At 41.8% G+C, this 18,767-nt stretch overlaps 1 protein-coding gene across 3 annotated transcripts in view; it reads right to left on the bottom strand.

The window, feature by feature from the left end:
* Positions 1–18,216, bottom strand: part of CYFIP1 (cytoplasmic FMR1 interacting protein 1) — a 64,595-nt gene extending 46,379 nt beyond the window's left edge. For all 3 annotated transcript variants that reach the window (XM_052664801.1, XM_052664799.1, XM_052664800.1), the window contains exons 1-8: positions 18,111–18,216; positions 5,561–5,684; positions 5,313–5,402; positions 4,120–4,197; positions 3,278–3,379; positions 1,660–1,841; positions 889–985; positions 620–748 (exon numbers count right to left, since the gene is read on the bottom strand). In XM_052664801.1, coding sequence (XP_052520761.1) covers positions 620–748; positions 889–985; positions 1,660–1,841; positions 3,278–3,379; positions 4,120–4,197; positions 5,313–5,402; positions 5,561–5,677 — 795 coding nt within the window. In that variant the 5' untranslated portion in view covers positions 5,678–5,684; positions 18,111–18,216. The remainder of the gene's footprint in view (positions 1–619; positions 749–888; positions 986–1,659; positions 1,842–3,277; positions 3,380–4,119; positions 4,198–5,312; positions 5,403–5,560; positions 5,685–18,110) is intronic.
* Between the last annotated feature and the right edge of the window lie 551 nt (positions 18,217–18,767).

Below are 18,767 nucleotides of genomic sequence, written 5' to 3'. Positions count from 1 at the left end.
CATGAGACAAACATTCAGCGTTTACTCCATACCTTTTAATTCACTGCAACACACAGTATATAATATCAACCAACTTCACATTACCTGGCACTCTTCATTAGATGTACTTATCGCTCATTTTTTCTGCTTACTAACCCTAATTTTTAAGTTACTTGCTTCCTCAAAGCTTTGATACATAGCATCAGCTTCAGAAGCCTTTTGCACAAATTTCCCACCTATCTAGAACTAAAATTTCCTAGTTCCTTTCTGTTGTTGCTATACTTCACAGAGACGTTAGTATAATCCTTCATTTCTTTTAAAGAAAGTTTCATATTTAAAGGAAATATGTAGTTGTTGTTAGGAAACACAGCATTAGTTTCCTAACAAGGCTGCAGTTCAGTTAGACTAACTTCAATTTATGAAGAACAAAAACGGATTAGAAGTTTTCTTAACAGATTTAGTGTTTAAAATAAAAGAAAAAAAAAGAAAGACAAAGACACTGAAGAATAAAAACAAAGGGCAACATTTGAGTTACTTGGTTCATGTGGTTCTGGCAAAAGGAAACAAAAATCCAACAAGAATGCAAACATCTTTGTTCTGCTTCAACCTTTTTTTAAGTTTGTACTGAAAAGAAACTCACTTTCAACAGCATGTGTTTCTCGCTGGGGGTTAGATACATTTTGTTTTCATAGTAGTCCACACACAAATTCACAATATCTGCAAGCAGTTCTTCATAGCCAACAATCACCTCCAACTGCTGCTGTAATGACTGACAAAAAAGAAGAAAAGGACATGAGTCAAGAAGTTACAGTCCCACAGGATCAGCAGCTACTACCGAAGTGAAAGTGTTTTCTTTTAAAGGCTTCATTACAGCATTCGGTATTTTGGAAAAAGACAACTAAAGCTTACTTGTGTTATCTTGTTGTGGTTAGCAAGGAACATGGAGAGATTCTGGGACTCTTGAATGGATTGAGGATCTGCCATTTTCCGTAGGAACTGAGCAGCTCTTTGCAAAAAGAAGAAAACAACAACCGTATTTCCTTTCAGTGGCACTGCTTGTACGCAAATTCATCCCCGCTCAACAGAAACACATTTGTCTCTGCATCTACCAGGTAGTCAGCAGAACTCCAAGACATCAGCAAACCTGAGACTGTCAGTACAATCAGTACAATGGCAACGCCATTTGTTGCTTTTACAAGGTTGTTGACCTTAGCATTGCTACCTCCTATCTCATGAATAAAGCAGAAAGAGAATTTGACACATAAGGCCAGTGCCTTCTTACGACAGCTTCACAAGAACATATTAGCCAAACCTACCCTCTCATTGACAACCTCTTAAGAGCAATGCTGAAATATCATAAGAACAACTTTGATTTACAAGCATCAAAACTGGATGCCAAAAACTGGAATAGAACAAAAAGTCAGTTTTCTCTGAAACTTGAAAAGAAAAGCAGTACTGAGCAATGCGTATCCAATGGATGTAGTGAACACCAAGATAGAAGTATTTGCCTGTTTTGCCTTAAAGGACAGAAGAATCTTTAGTTGCTGGAAAGTCAATTTAGTCAACAGTTTAGCTGCAGTAACTGCAGAAAAAGCTGCCCAAAAAGGAGCTACTGCTGCCATCTTGTGGGAACTCTGTCTCCCCACAGCATAAATCCTGATCCCGTCCTGAACAGCTTACCTCTTGTAGGCTGAATGGTCATTCTTCACACTGCACTTCATATTTTTCAGCTCATCCAGTACTGCAAACATGTTGATAAATTTGCCCAGTGTGATCAGATACGCTTCAGAGACAAAGTCTTTTCTCCTCTCTGCATGGCACAAGCGTCTCACCTCCCCACAAAACCGTTCAATTGCATTTCTCTATCAGAAAACAAAAGAGACGAGTCAGGGAGTAAAAGCCACGATGTTTCCAAGAAAGGTTTATCACACACAACTGGAGATCTGACACCTGTCTGTCCTCCCCTCTAGGGAAGGTCTTCCACTGTCACAACGGTCCACTTTGGTGCACCTGCAAGAGCTAATGAAAAGCACCAATGGAGCAGAGAAACATTTAAGGCATGTGAGGCCAATAACACACCAACACAGCCTTTCCAGCTTCACTTCTGTGTACTACAAGTGTCATAAAGAACTTTAGCCTGGCACAATTGGAAATATGATTTGTAATTTAAAGTCAGAAAAAATAAATCCCTTTGAAACAAGTGATTTTATATCAGAATAGTGATTAATGCTAGCACATGCCAATGTGCAAAACCATGCTTGCAGATGGTTATTTGAGGGCTTATTTCCAAGTGTACACCAGGACCCTCTGAGATTACAAGTACAAACAGAAACTTCAGACACAAAGAGGAATCTGTTCTGAGTTTAGGGCAATAACCTCAAATGAAAGGAGATTTTTGTAGTCAGTAAGATCCATGAGTTTAGGAAGATGACAGAAAATGCTACATTGCATTCATTCTCCTGTGTGCTCCATGGTTTGCAAGCCCTAGTTGCTCTGGCTTCCTCAGAAAAATGCCAAGAAACATCCTCCATTCATTGAATAAAGTGGCAAGCTGCTTGCACAGGAGGAGAGAGCAAGACAAATGGCTGCTCTCTAGTCTATATTTAGTTTGGGTGGCTGGCAGGTCACAAAAACTGGGTTAGCTTGCTTCAAGGATGAATTTCTGCAGCGAAGTTGCACTGGGTGCTACGATGTCGAGGCTTGTAGAACCCTCAACCACTCAACAAATGGTCTCTGTGCCTTGATAGCCTTATGTATACACATGAGATGTGTTTTATTTCTATTTCCTTTCCTTCCAAGTGTCAGGAACCATGTGTCATTATCTTCTATTTTATGCTCAAAGTCTTAATGGAGGAATCTCTTTTCGGTGGTGTGCAGCAATAGAACAAGAGGCAATAGGCAGAAAGTGGAACACAGGGAATTCCATACAAACACAAGGAAGAACTTCTTTACAGTGAGAGTGGTGGAGCACTGGAAGATGCTGCCCAGAGAGGTTGTGGAGTCTCCTTTTCTGGAGATACTCAAGAACCACTTGGATGCCTCCCTCTGAGACCTCCTGTAGGGAACTGCTTTAGCAGGGAGTAGGATTCAATGATCCCTAGAGGTCCCTTCCTACCCCTGTAATTCTCTGATTCTTTGAAACTCCTGAAGTTTTTAAAACAGGCATTAGAAATGCTGCTCTTCTGAGAGACCTTTCTTCCCCCCAAAATATAACAATTAGGTTGAATGACCGAGCATACAATATTAAGCATACAGAATAAGCATATAAGCTTGCTAACAAATTTTCTATTCCTTTTACCTGGAAATACATAAAATTCATCAGTTTTGTGACTTCTGGCTCCAGCACTTCCACAGTTTTCTCATAAATTTCTACTCTGTTAGGCTGCTCGTTGCACTTAACCTGAAGACAATTAGAGAGATCGTTACACTTACAGCTTTCCCCGATACAAAATTTCCCTCAGAAACTAAGATCCCAAATGACAAGCTGGTAAATGTATTATTATCACCTTGACAATACAAATTTAAGGCATCTATTGCTGGCTTTGCTAAATCTATGCCATTCTTCTAAGATTCATTATGAGTTTAAAAATGAGTATAAAAATATAATTATATGAGTATAAAAATATATAAATATATTATGAGTATAAAAATATAAATTGAGATTTTTTTCTCTATTTTCTCTATTCTTTGCACTTTTGCATAAAAATATTTGCAAGCTGTTGCCAATTCACAGTTTCACTTTTGGTCAGTTTCCTGATGCATCTTAACATTCTTCCCATCCCATCACCATATCACCAATCCCAGACACATATTCACAGGATTTAATTTTTGTACACAGATCAAGAAAACACTACATAGCCCTAACAAGAGAAGAACCATCTAAAAACCTAGAATGTTTAACACAAATGCTAATTATTACATGCTATATCACCTGTTAAACCTGCTCTGAATTTAAATATCTGGGGGAAAAAAGCAAGACGTCCAACTAGTTCCCAAGTGTTAAAACACTATTCTACAGCATGCACAGCTTGCTAATTCAGGGATCAAAGCAAACTTAATTTCAGAACTCATTACTAAATCTCTAACCAAAACAAGATGGAAGTCCACATGCTGCATGACGGTTTAATTTTGATCCTTTACCTGGGGAATGGCTCTTGAGCAGCTCCTCCATGTATATAACATGACAGCATATTCCTGGCCCTCTTCTAACATTTCATTCTGCAAGAGAGACACTTGATAATAATAAGGCATTGTAAAATAAAGGAGTTAAATTCACTTCTCTGACATCATTCCAAAGCAAACTGTTTTTCCTATTCAAAAGTGTATGTGCAAACATGTATTGCAAGCTAAATGATACATCTTACTGCACGTATGTAAAGTAACATTACAATAATACATAGGTGCAAACTGGCATACTGAATGCATCAGTGCTGTTTCTACCATTAAAGAAACATAACAGTTGAATTGATCAGCTACAGTTGCCCAGCTTAGGCAACAGCTAAATTTTTCTATCTACTCACAATCATGTTTTAACATTCAATCTAATTCTGAGAAAATTCTTATCACCTGGGGACTGTAGGTAATCAAAACAATCAAAACAAGTTAAGAACTTGCCAGATAATTTTAAAAGCAGATTGATGTAAATTGACATAATTTCCAGTTCCATGTAACCTATGCAGTTTATGAAATGGCTTTTAGAATGACAAAATGTATTAACCCTCATTTTTCAAAAATGCATAAAACAACTGAAGTTAAAAATGGAACAGTGTTTGCAACCTGCAATTTCCTTTGTACCCCAAAACAGCAATACCACCAGCAGAGGTAGTTATGAGTAAGAAGTCTCATCTTCCATTGTAAACTGTTAAAAACCACAAAAGACCTTACACAAAACCATGCCAATAAACAACTAATGTATACATTATACAGTGAGGAAGCCAACAAAAACCCTTACTACCACTAAACTGACAGAGAAACACTGGAAATTTGGGAGGATGAAAGGTAATTTTTTATTCAAGTTACAGCCGAAAGTTACAGTCAATAATACAGTTACAGTCAATAAAACTAACCCATCTCCAAATACTGAAAGAAATGCACAGTGAAAGCAATAAACTTTTGAACAATACTGGTTGATCAAGAAAAAGGACAGCTTTTAAAACTGCCAGCAATTATACGCAAGAAAAGAAATGCCACACACTTTTGTGTTACTGCCTCTTGGAAATGTTACAGACAACTTCTTTTCTGTGACCACAATTCTTTCAATGAAATGCAAAATGATACATCATTCTCCTTTTATTCTAGGTAGCAGAGAAGTATCTACCTGGACACCTACTTACCATACTAGAGTGGACTGTAGCTTGCTCAATGTATCTCGCAATGCCAGTGACAAATGCATTTCTGTCCTCAAAGTTAGTGTTGAAGTTTGGCTTCAGAGAAAGCAAAATATTGAATCAAATTCTTGGTAAGGAAAATAATTTATGTATATCATAAAAGTGAACACTTTTGCTATTGTTGTTGTTTGCCTTTTGAGAGTACATATTCTTGCAAAAGAACTGCAATATTTTTTTCTGAAATGACAGCAGACCTGGTAAAGCAGAGATGATGGTGGAGGTTCAATACACGGTTGCTGATCTGGCAATGGTAATTCTTCCAAGAGATCCACATTGGATAAGGCATCCTCCAGTGTTACTTGAGCAGTCATTTTGCACCTGTGGTTAAAAAAATACACACATATATATGTATGCATATACATATAGGCATGTATACATACACGTACCTGTAGTTGTTTTATATATATGTACATTTAACTATATAAACAGAAAACAAACACCACAAAGAGCAGGGAACCAATACTACTGTGGGAAACAGGTAGTTTCCCTTTGATGAGGACATATCCTAGACATCATAATGGAAGGGGACACAGTCAAATCAAAACCCACTTGGTTTCAGTATGCAAGCTTAAAATGAATATTAGGATAACAACCTCCTCCTTACTTTTTGACTTCAGAAATGCTTCTCTTCCTCCCTGCTGCACCAAAAACAGAGAAAACACTGACATCAAATTCACAGGAAAAAAGGACTGCCCTCAGATGTAACCACGAGGACAGTAACATCAATCTGAAGTTAAAAATAAATAAATGAAGAAACCACCAAAGATAACGCAGTAAAAGCAAAAACCAAAGCAAAGGGAAGGAAACACTCAGAATTGATACGCTACCTGCCCTCAGAGGCCAACCAACAAACCACACACAGAGAGAGCTCACCAACAATTTCTAACAACTACTGTCAGACAGGTCTGCAGGCATTTTGCTTCTTGAAACCATGGCTCCAGCTTTGCTTCGAGCCTGAGCAGGTTAGTTTTCATTACAATAAATAAATGAGCAGTGCACATGTTGTGCAACTTGCAATCCCTGTTGAAAAATGACGAAGGACAGGACTGACAGGAGTGCTTGCTGACAGAGCTGCCCACACTGAGCACAGCTCCTTCACAGCTAATGCGGTTATTCTTAAATGATGGGCAGGCAAAAGCCATGGCATCTTCCCTTCAATAAATAAACAAATGCCAAAAGAATTCCATATCTGGGCACAAGCCCCACAAGGAAGTTGAACTGTCAACAGTTTTAGCCTGGAGGAAAACAAGAGAGAGTTGCTAAGAAGTTAGAGCACCACAAGCAAACATTATTTTAATATTTTTGTTCTGAGTATCTATAGGTCAAGCTTCAGCTAAAATAAAAACCAACACACTTTACCTGGGATAGTTTAACTGAGAGGTTTCTTCCAACTTTAAACTTCTCCTCCCTGTAGGCTCATGACCAAAACAAACTCCCATTCACAGCTCCCCTGGGCCTCACATCCATGGGACAGATGCATGCACAGCCACCCCACGCTGCCACAATGGACAGGCAAATGGCCACAAAACACTGCTCCATCCCTACTCCAAAACCCAGTGAAAAAATGGTTGCCTCTTATACTCTGAAAACTACTGCAGTTATTCACACAAAAGGGAGTTGTCATTTAATGGAATAGAAATGGCCAGGTCTCCCCTCACCAGCACCAGTGAAGCTACACCCAAAGCACCATGGCCACAGCTGGAACAACATTTTTGGACCCCGTGGTGGAAGAGGGACATAGATATATTGCAAAGAGTCCAACATTGGCCCACCAAAATGCTGAAGGAACAGAAGCACCTCTCTTATGAGGAAAGAGAGCTGCGACTGTTCAACCTGGAGAAGAGGAAGCTCAGGGAGATCTCATCGATGCCCTTAAACACCTGAAGAAAGGATGCACAGAGGTCAGGTCCAGCTTTCTGTCAGTGGTGCCCAGTGCCAGGACAAGAGGCCATGGGCACAAACCAGCACACAGGAGCTCCCTCTGAACGCCAGGAGCACTCCTGTGTAGGTGACAGAGCAGTGGCACAGGCTGCCACTGTGGGGGCAGTGGCTGTGGGGTCTCCTCCTTGGGGGCTGGAGCAAGTGGGCCCTGAGTGCTCTGTCAGCCTCAGCCATGCTGTGATCCTCATCCCGCCTCCTCAAACACAGCCCAGATTCCAAGTGTGGAAGAAAAGCCAAGGATGCTGATGCTAAAAAAGTAGTTAGAAAATACAAACCAAAAGATAAGCAAAACCCAAACTCCCTCTCACACTGCCGTCTTTTTAACAGCACCAGTCTAAGAAACTCCCCTCAGCAGGATGGATGCACAGGCTGCAAAAGAAAGACTCCCTGCTGCCCTTTACACTGTGAGAAGAAACACAGGAGAGTACATTTTTTCCAAGCCCTTCGGCATCATTTCACAAAGATAGAACAGCATTTTGTGAACTGGAGAATGTAAGCAAATGGGCGCAGACTGTTACAAAAGCCCTCTTGTTCTAAGGTTGCTGACAGACTCCCTTGGTAATTGCCATCCACACAGTTGGTGTTTGACTGGCCAAGCCATCATTTTGGCACGCCAGCCCTTCACTTTTCCTATCCTGCTGTCTAGCAAGACATGAAAGAAGAAGAAACTCCTTCCTGCCCAGCTTTGACACATTTGCATACGTTGAGAGCAGCAGAGGAAGGGCAGCTGGAGCTCAGCTTGTTCTCCACTCCAGCCCTGAGACCTTGGTGGGAAAGATTTTCTTCCCCCCCTTTTGTTTTCCCCCCCTAAGTATAATGAAAAGTCATTTAAGTAAACTAAAATTCCCAAGACACAAAACTGAACAGTTTTGCCTCCTTGACACTGATCAGTATGAGTTCTTATACGTGAACTACTGGGCAGCAGCACTACTACTTCAACAGACTCCCTTCTGGCAAAGAACACAAGAAACTTCAAAGACCTCCTTTAAAAAAATCAGAAACCACTGTCTGATTATGAAATCATCTCAAGGAGAAGAGATTAAAACACTGTAGTTACACTGATAATTATAGCTATACTGGTAAATTTATTCAAGCAGCAAGGTTTACTTTCTTACTACAGTCCTCAGATGCTGTATTTTCAGCTGAGCACTCACCTGCGATTTTCCAGGACTAATTCACTCAAGCAGAAGAAACATATGAATTACTTCAAAACAATCCTTTTTTTTTTCTTTTCCTTTTTTTTTTTTCTTTTTCTTCTGTCTTTGCATCACAACCCATCATTACAGCACTGAAGTCAAAATGCATTCCAGGAACACGCTTTCCTGGACATACACAACTTAATTAAAAGCCATTTGTTATCTTACATCCTCCCTCCAGGAGAATCACACACATCTGCATGTTGGTTAGCTAAGTTTTAGTGTTTGATGAGCACACCCATCTTCCTAAGCAGTAGAAAGCTGTGTCTGTGCTGATTCCCAGGCTCTCTCCAGACTGCAAAGCCAGCAGACAAGAAATCCCTGTCTCCTGCACAAACAGTCATCTTACCATGCAAATTCCCACTGCATCCAAGGGTCAGATGTATCAATCATGGGGTGGTTTTTTGTTTTTTTTTTTAAGGGCAACACTACTGACTAACTTGAGATATTCTTCTTTCTCTTCATTTGTGGAGGAGACAAGCACCAGATGGGCCTGACCTGCTCAGAACAGTTTGTAGTACAGAGAAGCTTACTGTGCCATCCCTGTAACATTTTGTCCAGGTGAAAAACAAAAGAAAGGCACCAGACCCTGAAGTTCCTGTAGCATTATTTACATCTTAATCTAACTTCAGAGCTGGCTTAGTATTGAAACATTCAAACAAAAGATCTGCCAGTCCTTTTTAAATGTTATAATTCTGTATCATTGTTAACAGCTATGCAACTGCATGGCACAAAACACTTTGCTCAGCGTTGCTCTGGTTTTTAGAGATGAGGGTCAATCCTAAGAGATCAACTATTTCCACATCTCTGTCTTAACAGAATAACATCTTTGCTAAGGATTAATTCCAAGCATACCAGAAAATGCACAGTGTGCATCTTTCAGCCTTGCTCTTGAAGGCCTCTTGATAGTTGGGGGCAGCCTGGTCCACTAGTTGATGACCCTGCCCACAGAAGGGCAGTTGAAACTAGATGATCTTTCAAGTCTTTTTCGACTCAGGCCATTCTATGTTTCTATAATGATTCTATGATGATAGTGCAGACTGTTTGAAAAAACATATACAAACAGGAACACATTATGGGAAAAAGCCTTTCAAACAAACAAACAATCCACCTACATGAGTGACCAGAAGAACATTAAAAAAACATTGTAGGTAAGGACTGAGAAAGCACAAGGTAGAGGAAAGAGTAGTAACTTCAGAATCACTATGATCTCAGTGATCATTTCCAACCTTTATGTTTCTATGATTCTATTTCAGAATGGAAAAGTATCCCCAAAATGCCATTTCTTGGGTGGAGGAATGATGTTTCTGGGCTGGTTCCTCTATAGAAACAAAGGTTTTTTCTTCTCATTTTTGGGGCAAGGATGTAGCTCTCCCAGCAGGGGCATGGACACGGCTGGACTAGATGATCTTAGAGGTCTTTTCCAACCTGAACGATTCTATGAGTCTACAAAAATAGGACTGCTGTAACACTATTCCACTCTCAGAATCAACTTTTTTTTTTTTTTTTTAATCTCCAACACCCAAGGGAATTAAGGGATTATTTTTTTTTTAAAATGAGGGAAAAAAAGAAAAAAACACTTTCGAGTTTTTAAGATATCTTCTATTGACAGTTACACAGGTCAAATTACTTATCAAAGAAGAAATCAGAAGACAACTCACTCACAGTCTGTAATTACCTATAACAGGAAAATGATGTTAGATATTGGGAGATAGTTCCTAAGCGTGTTCAAGAAACAGCACACAAAATCCTGCAGATGTAAGTAAATTTAGGTAACCGTATGTTTCTTGAGACCTCCTTGTAAGTACAGAAATCACCAAGCATTTCCTCTTTCACTTCTTCTTCCAGAACCAAGGCTTCCACAGAAACAACCTCTAATGGCCTCAAGGATCTATTCAGCTGAACTTGAAAAAAACTTTGATTCTCAGTGCAAGAAGTTCAACCTCACAACTGGGCTTGTTAATCTCTACCTATTTTCTTTTCCATCATTCAGTCAAAGTCCTGAAAATCCAGAAATCTTTATGGATTTATCTGCACAGGACCATCAGAGCAGTAACCCAGTAGCCATCTTGCTTAGAAGAGGGGAACAGCAGCAGGCAGTGGCCTGGACGCGGTGACAATTTCCAGGTGGTTTCTGTCAGCAGCTCCTTAGAGCAAATCTAAATCTTTACCCAGGACAGAGCAGGTGATGCTCTCAACTCCATCTATTGTGCCTTTTGCTCACAGAGTGCTCTAGAAGGAAAACCTCCCTGAAAAACAAAAGGTTTAGCTGATAGCATGGCACCAAAGAGATCTGACAAGTGAACAGGCAATGCCACAGAGGGAGAATCTGTGTTGATCACTGACTGGGGTTAGAGAAGCAGACACAGCAACCAAGCTCAGGCTTTCATGACAGGAAGGACTGCAACAAGGAAATGTTGTAGACATGATAAACCCTTCTGGACCTTTACTTCAAGGTGATGCCATTTATCCCATGGTTTTACACAGTGTGCAAGTCAGACCACAGGGATTCACCTGTATCACCATTTTTTGACACCAGTATCTTAAATAACTATTTAAAAAAGAAATTCCCAAAGTATGTATTTTCATTAAACCATCATTCCCAAGCATACCTGAAGTTTAAATGAGCACAAATTCAATAAAAACACAGAATTATGCTTTTAACAGCCTGAAAGTTATAAAATCCACAAATGCATTAAAAAAAAAAAAAAAAAAGAAGTGACACCAATGAAATTTTTTTTGGAAAAGCATACCCTATTGCTGGTATAACTACAGTACGAATCCCTGCAGCTCTACAGGAGAAGCTGCACCAGCAGCTCCGAAGGCAGCCCAGGCAATCAGAGGATGCAGGCAATGTACAGCTGCACCCACAGCTATGTCAGCTCTTAAAACCAGCATGAACCCAACCCACCTGCCAGGGGCAGTGTGGGGATACTGCAAAGAGAAGCAAAGGGGTCTGGGGATGTTCAGGGAATTGGTTTTGCTAAGGTCATGTCCTACACGACCCAAGAAGATCTCAAGCATTGAAATTTGTGAAAGAAATATTTTTTACTCAAATTCCAAAATCCTTAAGGTTGGGTTTAAACAATATATTAAAAAAACCTGCTGGATTACAGAAGCTCTAGAACATTTTATGACTTCATACATGAGAACACTGTTTAATTTGACTGAAAACAGGTGCTGGGAAGAGTTTCTCTCTGTCTTTTTGCAGATCACTGGAAGCATTTCTTATTTTGTGTTTAAATAGATGCATGCATTTCCAAGTGCTTGTGCATGTTCCCAGGCTCAAAATAAGACAAAAAGGAAGTCTGTCTGCTCTTTAAACAGCACTTCCTCTGACACTCTCTTCTCTCCCAAGTTTGCAAAAGCATCTTTGAATTTCAAATTAAATGAAGAATCTTAAATTAAGCCTAGCGTGGGTACTGAAAATTACAATTGCATTGCAACTCAGAAATTTAAACACACGTCTACGTGTGGGTTTTTTGGGTTGTTTTGTGTTTTTTTTTTAATAAGCTTAAATAAGTAAATGAAAAATAAGCAAATCAAAATGTATCCTACTTCTTAGGGCAGGATACACTGATGAAAATGAGGGAAATTCTACATTCTCTGTAAGTAAGGCATTGAAGGAAGGGAAAAAGAAGTTCATCCCTGGCTTGTATCAGAAATAGTGTTTCAGCAGGAGCAGGAAGTAACCATCCCCCTGCACTCAGCCCTAGTGGGGCTGTTGCTCAAGTGCTGTGTTTTGGGCCCCTCACCAGAAGAAAGGCACTGAGGCCTGGAGCACGCACAGAGAAGGGCAATGAAGCTGTGAGGGGTCTGGAGCACAAGTCTACAAAAAGCCGCTGAGGGAACTGGGATTGTTCAAGCTGGAGAAGAGGAAGCTCAGGGGAGACCTCATCACTCTCTACAACAACCTGAAGGGAGGTTGCGGCGAGGCGGGGATCGGCCTCTTCTCCCATGTAACAGTGATAGGACTACAGGAACAGCCTCGAATTGCACCAGGGGAGATTCAGGTTGGACGTTAGAAAATACTTCTCCAAGAGCACGGTCAGGTACTGGAACGGGCTGCCCAGAGATGTGGGGGAGTCACCGACCCTGGAGGCGTTGTACTGAGGTACATGGTTCAGTGGGAAATAGTGATGATAAGTGGACGGTTGGATTGCATGATCTTGGAGGTCATTTACAACCTCGGTGATTCCGTGATTCTACGTTCTCTAAAGAAGAGGAGCAAAAGCATTCAGCAGGCCAGTAGGGATAAGCTTAAAAAGAGGACTGAATGGTCAGTTAAACTGCAGTGTGTGGGACCAACCGCAGCGAACTACATAGGAAACGACAAAATTCCTACAGTAACAGGCTTGGTCTACACAGCAGAAGTTGTTTAGTTTTATCTCCGTAGCAATGCAACATTTCATCATTTCTTTTGCTCCCTTGTGTCATTCTTCTATGTTACTGGCTTGCAGAAAATCAATTAAACCATTTTTCCATGAAGATAAATTGTTTCAGTACTCCTTGCAATGTTCCTACTCAGGATAAGTCATGAGACTGATCACAAAAGGCCCCTGAAGGTAAGAGTTGATAAAAATAATTGATCGTCCCTTCCTAGAGCAGCACAGCAAAGATCACAATGTTTTGTTGGTTTTTTTTCTCCCAAACTTCCAAGATATCTCCCAAAATTTCACTTTTGTTTTATGTTAATTTATGGTCTGATTTTTGGGTGGTCCTGTTTGGAGCCAGGAGCTGGACTTCTGATCCTTATAGGCCCTCTCCAACTCAAGATGTTCTATGATTCTATGAATTAAACCTCAAAAGCAGCAGCTGATCAACTGTATATTCTGAATACGCAGAAACAATTTTATGAAATTAATAAGCAAACTGCTTCAGAGATAAGCAATGTGCCAGATCTGCTCTTTTTCAGTGCTGGGTTGACAGAATCTGCCTTTTTGTGATGGGGATTAATGCAGCGTGGTATTTTTGTGCAGGAGTGGAGCTATTCGGTGTTCCTAAGCAACAGATTAGCATAAATGAAGAAGCAAATAAAAATGCTTTCCTCATCATTTATTGACCCACCTTATTAAAGTAAGGGACCAAAGGCAGCAGGCAGCAGCTGACAACCCTTTATGCAACAGACCTGACATACAGCTCAGCTTTCAAAAAGCAGTTTGCATTTGGAATAAACAAGGCTCAGTAAACATGAAAGGGAAAACTAAAAATTCCAGTGCTGAACTGTGTTGCAATTCCACCCGACAACACAGCAAATCCCAGAAGGGTCACATCAGGGAAATGGTTCACCTAGAACCAGGCTTCTGAGTGCACACAGCACTTGACTAACTCCCCTTCTCTTTCTCAGGGCAGCGGTCACAGCCTCAAGCTGCTGGAGTTAAAGGAGCATTTGGACACTGCACTCAGACACCGGGTCTGAATTTTGGATGGTGCTGTGTGGAACCAGGAACTGGTCTTTATGTTCCTCCTGGGTCCCTTCCACCTCAGAATATTCTATGATTCTGTTCTTTTCCCTTCACACAATTCACCTCACCCCTGTTGTTTAATCTTTTCTCCTTGAGTTGCTGTGCTGTCCCACTGCTCCACCTGCTGCAGCTGTCCTCAATGCATTTTCTCCATGCCTCCATTTCAGATTCTTCCGCTGCTGCAGGAGCTCTGCTAACCAGTTCCTGCTGTGCCACATGGAAGTGCTCAGAGGCAACACTGCATGGCACTGCTTTGGGAATGACTAAGAAAGGTACACCTGTGTATGGAGTGTATGCAGTGACTGGTAGGCAGAGCACCTGTCTGCCAGTTATAAATGAGGGAGCCAGAGGGACTGAAAGGCCAGCCTGAGTCCTTAGATGCTAATACAAAAAACAACCAAGTTTTCAAACTCATTTCATCAGAGTAGAGGAAATAAAAGAAAACATAAAATATTGTGGGTTTTTTTTTTTTCCAGGGGCTGCGCTCTAAGACATTTTCCAGAAAGAAAGCTAATAGTCTTTACTAGTGTTGTAAGTTTCCCTTTTCCTTTAAACGGGCTCATCACCTGATGAGTTTTATTCTTTCATTTTCATACAGCAAATTAAAATATGCAGTCTCAGTAAAAATGCTTCATCAAAAACTCTACTTATGGCATCACCAAAAAGTATCTACATGTGAATCTTGAGCAACGTATCCTAACAGTTCACCTGAACTTAATGTTCAAAATCAATAGGAGAGTGTGCTGAAATTAGTAGAGGTCAGGGAACCCACGTGAAATAATTGGGGCTGTACTGAGAGAAGAACAGAAGTCAAGCTCAGGTCTATAGCATTTTTTTTTCCTGCCAATAAAGTGTCCATGCCCTCATCAGAACTGAAGTATGTTTAAGTATTGTGTAGCAACACTACATTTTTATCAAGATCTTGGAGACAGATCTCCTGCATAGCTGTAGTGCATTAAGGTCAGCATTTCTGGGAGCTCCATGTCCCATTCTACAGCTGGAATCCTACCTAGCATATCAGCTCTTGAAATGCATGTGCTAACACAATGTGCTGGTTTTGAAAGCTGGCTGTTTTTACTTAAAAACAACAGCACTGCTTTACTTGCATAAGAGCATTACAGAGAATCAATTCTGGTAATTATTTGTGAGAGACAGTCATCTAAAAAGCGCTAAGTCCACCCTTTCTCTAAAGTATTAACATACCTTTGGGTGGAGGAAGAGAAGGAGAAAAGGCATTTTGTTCTCCAAATGAATAATTCTTGTTTGCCAACTTGTTTGCTCATTCTATTACAGACCTACAGAAACCTCTTCTATGAGAGGCCGCTGAGGGAGACACCACTGAACTGGAAAAAATCTAACTCCAAGTAGCTGCTCTGAGTATGAAGTAATTGTGCAGTTCCACTTGGAACCACAGAACAGCTGCTTGGCCCAAAGATCATCATACTCACCTTTATTTCTCTAAGAGAAGGAACACAAGTCACACCAATGCATCTTACATTTGTTATATCACTACAATGACAGATGTTGATTAGCGCAAGCACACTCACAACAAGCAAGTTGTACTCTGAGCTATTGGTACCACACAGCAAAGTGGTGTACCCTGATTCCTACAAACATAAGCTTCTAGGGACAAATGTACAGCAAGAAGTGTCCTAAGCTGATATCTGTAGCTTAAAATACCATTTCTAAAGTCTCAGTGAGTTTTTCTGGGTACACAATCCTATTTCACAATGTTGAAATGTCCTTCTTCTCTATTCCCAAGACAGAGTTGCACACACACGCACAAAAGCCAAATATATGTGGGTTTGTTACACAGTCAAGTAACAACATAGCCAAATTTTGAAGATGGACTGGATGATCTTAGAGGTCTTTTCCAGTCTTGGTGATTCAATGACTCAAAACCCAACAAAAAAAGGAATGAGGTTATCTGATCTATCAGAGGCCGCCCGTGACAACTTTCATATTCTAAATATCCTAAGTTTCCAAATCTGTTACATTTACTACCTGCTCTCAAATTCTAACAGAACTCAGAAGCATTTAAAGGAATCACAATCCCACGCACATGCATGGATTCATCTGAAGCACCTCACTGGTGCACCATTCACACTTAGCTTGTGTCAAGTTCCTGCAGTTTCCCTACAAAAACAAGCACCAAATCTGGTTCAGGAATAATTGCTTACTAAGCTGGGGCTTGTCATAGTAAGTACAGCTATTTAAGATCATACAACAACAGTTCAGAAACCCACACTGTCATTGTTGAAAAAGAAGCCAAGTCAATCATGTGGCTGACTTCTGCTATGACATAACAAACTGCCCAACACTGAAGTTTACTTTTACATGATACAGCAAAGGAACCACAAGAAGAATTTGCCCCAAGAATGCAGAGCAATGACAGTAAAATGAAGCTGTCTTGACTCATGTATAAAATATATACGGAAATTATACTAAAATTCATTTTCTTTTGCATAACAGTGTAAGTGATCTTAGCAGCTTCCAGGCCAGCAGATGAATAAAATTGAGTCTGAGGAGCTTTATGTGGGCTTTTTGTTCTACTTTATGTAACTTCATAGCTCCCATACAACTCCTCCAAAGCTTTCAATAAACCTCAGTCTGAGTATCTCAAATCTCTGAGAAGCAAAACAAGAAATAAAAGTCTGATGATCCTGAGAAACAGGTTATGGAAAGACTGTGACAACCACTCTCAGGAACCAGTCACCTTTCAAAGACAGCTCTCTCTCCAAGAATAAACAAACCACTAAGCAAAACCAAGGAGCACATGAGACAAACTTTTAACATAAATGATGCAGCTGGAACTGATATCCGTTAATTACATGATTACACTTTAAGGCCTATGCAAGTTAAGGGAGTTTGTAGGTACAAGTCCCGGGGCAGATTTCTACCTAAAGCTAACTTAAAACCCAATAATTTTATTAATGAATACTTTAGATACCGAGTGTATGTACTTTAGATACCAAGTGTATGTATATACAACATAGAAATACAATTTCTTCTATGTAAAACAAGCATAGAGGAATCAAACAATGAAAAATTCAGACTGTTTGTGAAACATCCCCATTCTACAACACCGATTTTTTTAAAAACAATTTTTGTAACTCAGATTCACTCAGTAGATAAATGATTCTGTGAGCTCTGGACATCACGTTGAGTTGGAAGGGACTTTTAAAGGTAGTCCAGCTCCCCTGCAATGAACAGGGATCGTTGTCAGAAGCTTTAAGGTAACCCTTCTGGGCACAGCTCAGACGCTGCTTCATTCTCCTCCTTGTGACCCTCAGCAGTGTCTGTTCAGCACCCCACATTTTGCAGGCTGCTTCCGAGCACCACCTCCTCTTTCCTGGTCCTCGCAGCTACAGAAATACTGCTGCCCACACCAGCCAGACCTCACAGACTTCTTGTTTGGGAATGCTTAGAAAGCCTTTCGCTGAAAAAGCCAGGGTTTTGGAAAGGATGCAGGGAAAAGTGAGATAAGGACAAGAAGCAGAAGAGTGCTGATGTCAGGACCAGCACCAGTTTCAAGCACGCAGCTTACAAACCCAGTCTGAACATAAAAAAACTCTTTGTAGAAACGCAATTGTTAAGCACAGTCCAGAAAACAGAAAGTTTTCTCATGATAATTATCAGAACCTCTGCTCTAAAAAGCACACAGTAACACACGGGGAAGTTTTCAGAATATAAATCGTAACAAGCAAACAGAACGCAACAAGGATCGGAGCTGCAATTAGAGCCCAAGCTTCGTGCCCCCCACAATCACCGTAACGCTGTGTGACCTCTAACTAAGGAGAAGCCCCCTCAGACAGCTTTCCTCCCCGCCGTGCAGCCACAGGGCTCCCTGCTGTACATATCACGCACATGCCCAAACTCTGCCCAGACCCCCGCCGAACGCCGCTGGAACACGGCCCCAATCGTGGCAGCGGGAGCTTACGGCCCCAGCCCCAACCCACAGGACGGCTTACAAAACCTAGGGGCGGACACCGGGAGGAGCGGCGAGACGCGCCCCGAGCGCAGCGCTCCGGACCGGGCAGGGGGCGAGGCCGCACCCGAAGCGCCGCCGTCGCCGTCGCGCTGGGCCCGGCCGGGCCAGGCCGCTCCGCCTCCCGGGAAGCGCTGCCGCGGAGGCTGCTCACCCGCTCGGCGCCGCCGGCTCCCGGGAACGGCGCTGCCCGGCGGCGGAGACCCGTCCGGGGCTCGGCTCGGCTGAGAGCGGCGCTGGGCCGGCTGCTCGCTCCTGGGCCGCGCCCGGCGGGGAGTTTCCTGTGTGAGTCACCGGACTGGGAGCCGCGCAGGGAAACACCCTTCCTGCGACCCAGCCCCTCCTCCCGCCGCCCGTCCCAAGCCTGCCGCCCCTTCCCTTCCTTCCCGCCCGGGCCGGCCCCTCCTCCCTCTCTGCCCGCCGGCGTCTTGATCCGACAACGGCGGCTCGTTTCGTTGGTATACGAGAGGCCGTGCCCTGTTCGAGCTGCACTACGAACGGCGGAGGGGACAGCGGTGCTGGGGCACCCCGGTGACATTTGTCTGGGTGGAAAACTAACGAGGTTTCTTTCCCTCTCCTCTCCGGCAGGACGGTGATCCCAGCAGTAAGGGTGTTGGTTCTAACCTCAAGGAACCAACACAAAACCGTCTAAAAATATTTCCTCTAGGTGGTGCTCATGTATGGTTTTTTCGTAGCTGAAGCGCTGCTGTTAATTGAAACCGAGCCAAATATCTATTTCCCCACCTTTGATTTTTCTATAAAACACAACGAACACATAAGTACTTCCTCCATTTAATACGTGCCTACTTTT

This window comes from Tympanuchus pallidicinctus, unplaced genomic scaffold (assembly GCF_026119805.1).
Source record: "Tympanuchus pallidicinctus isolate F22 unplaced genomic scaffold, pur_lepc_1.0 scaffold6, whole genome shotgun sequence".
NCBI lineage: Eukaryota > Metazoa > Chordata > Aves > Galliformes > Phasianidae > Tympanuchus > Tympanuchus pallidicinctus.
The sequence above is the reverse complement of the archived record's forward strand: the minus strand, read 5'-3'. Positions and strand labels throughout refer to the sequence as shown.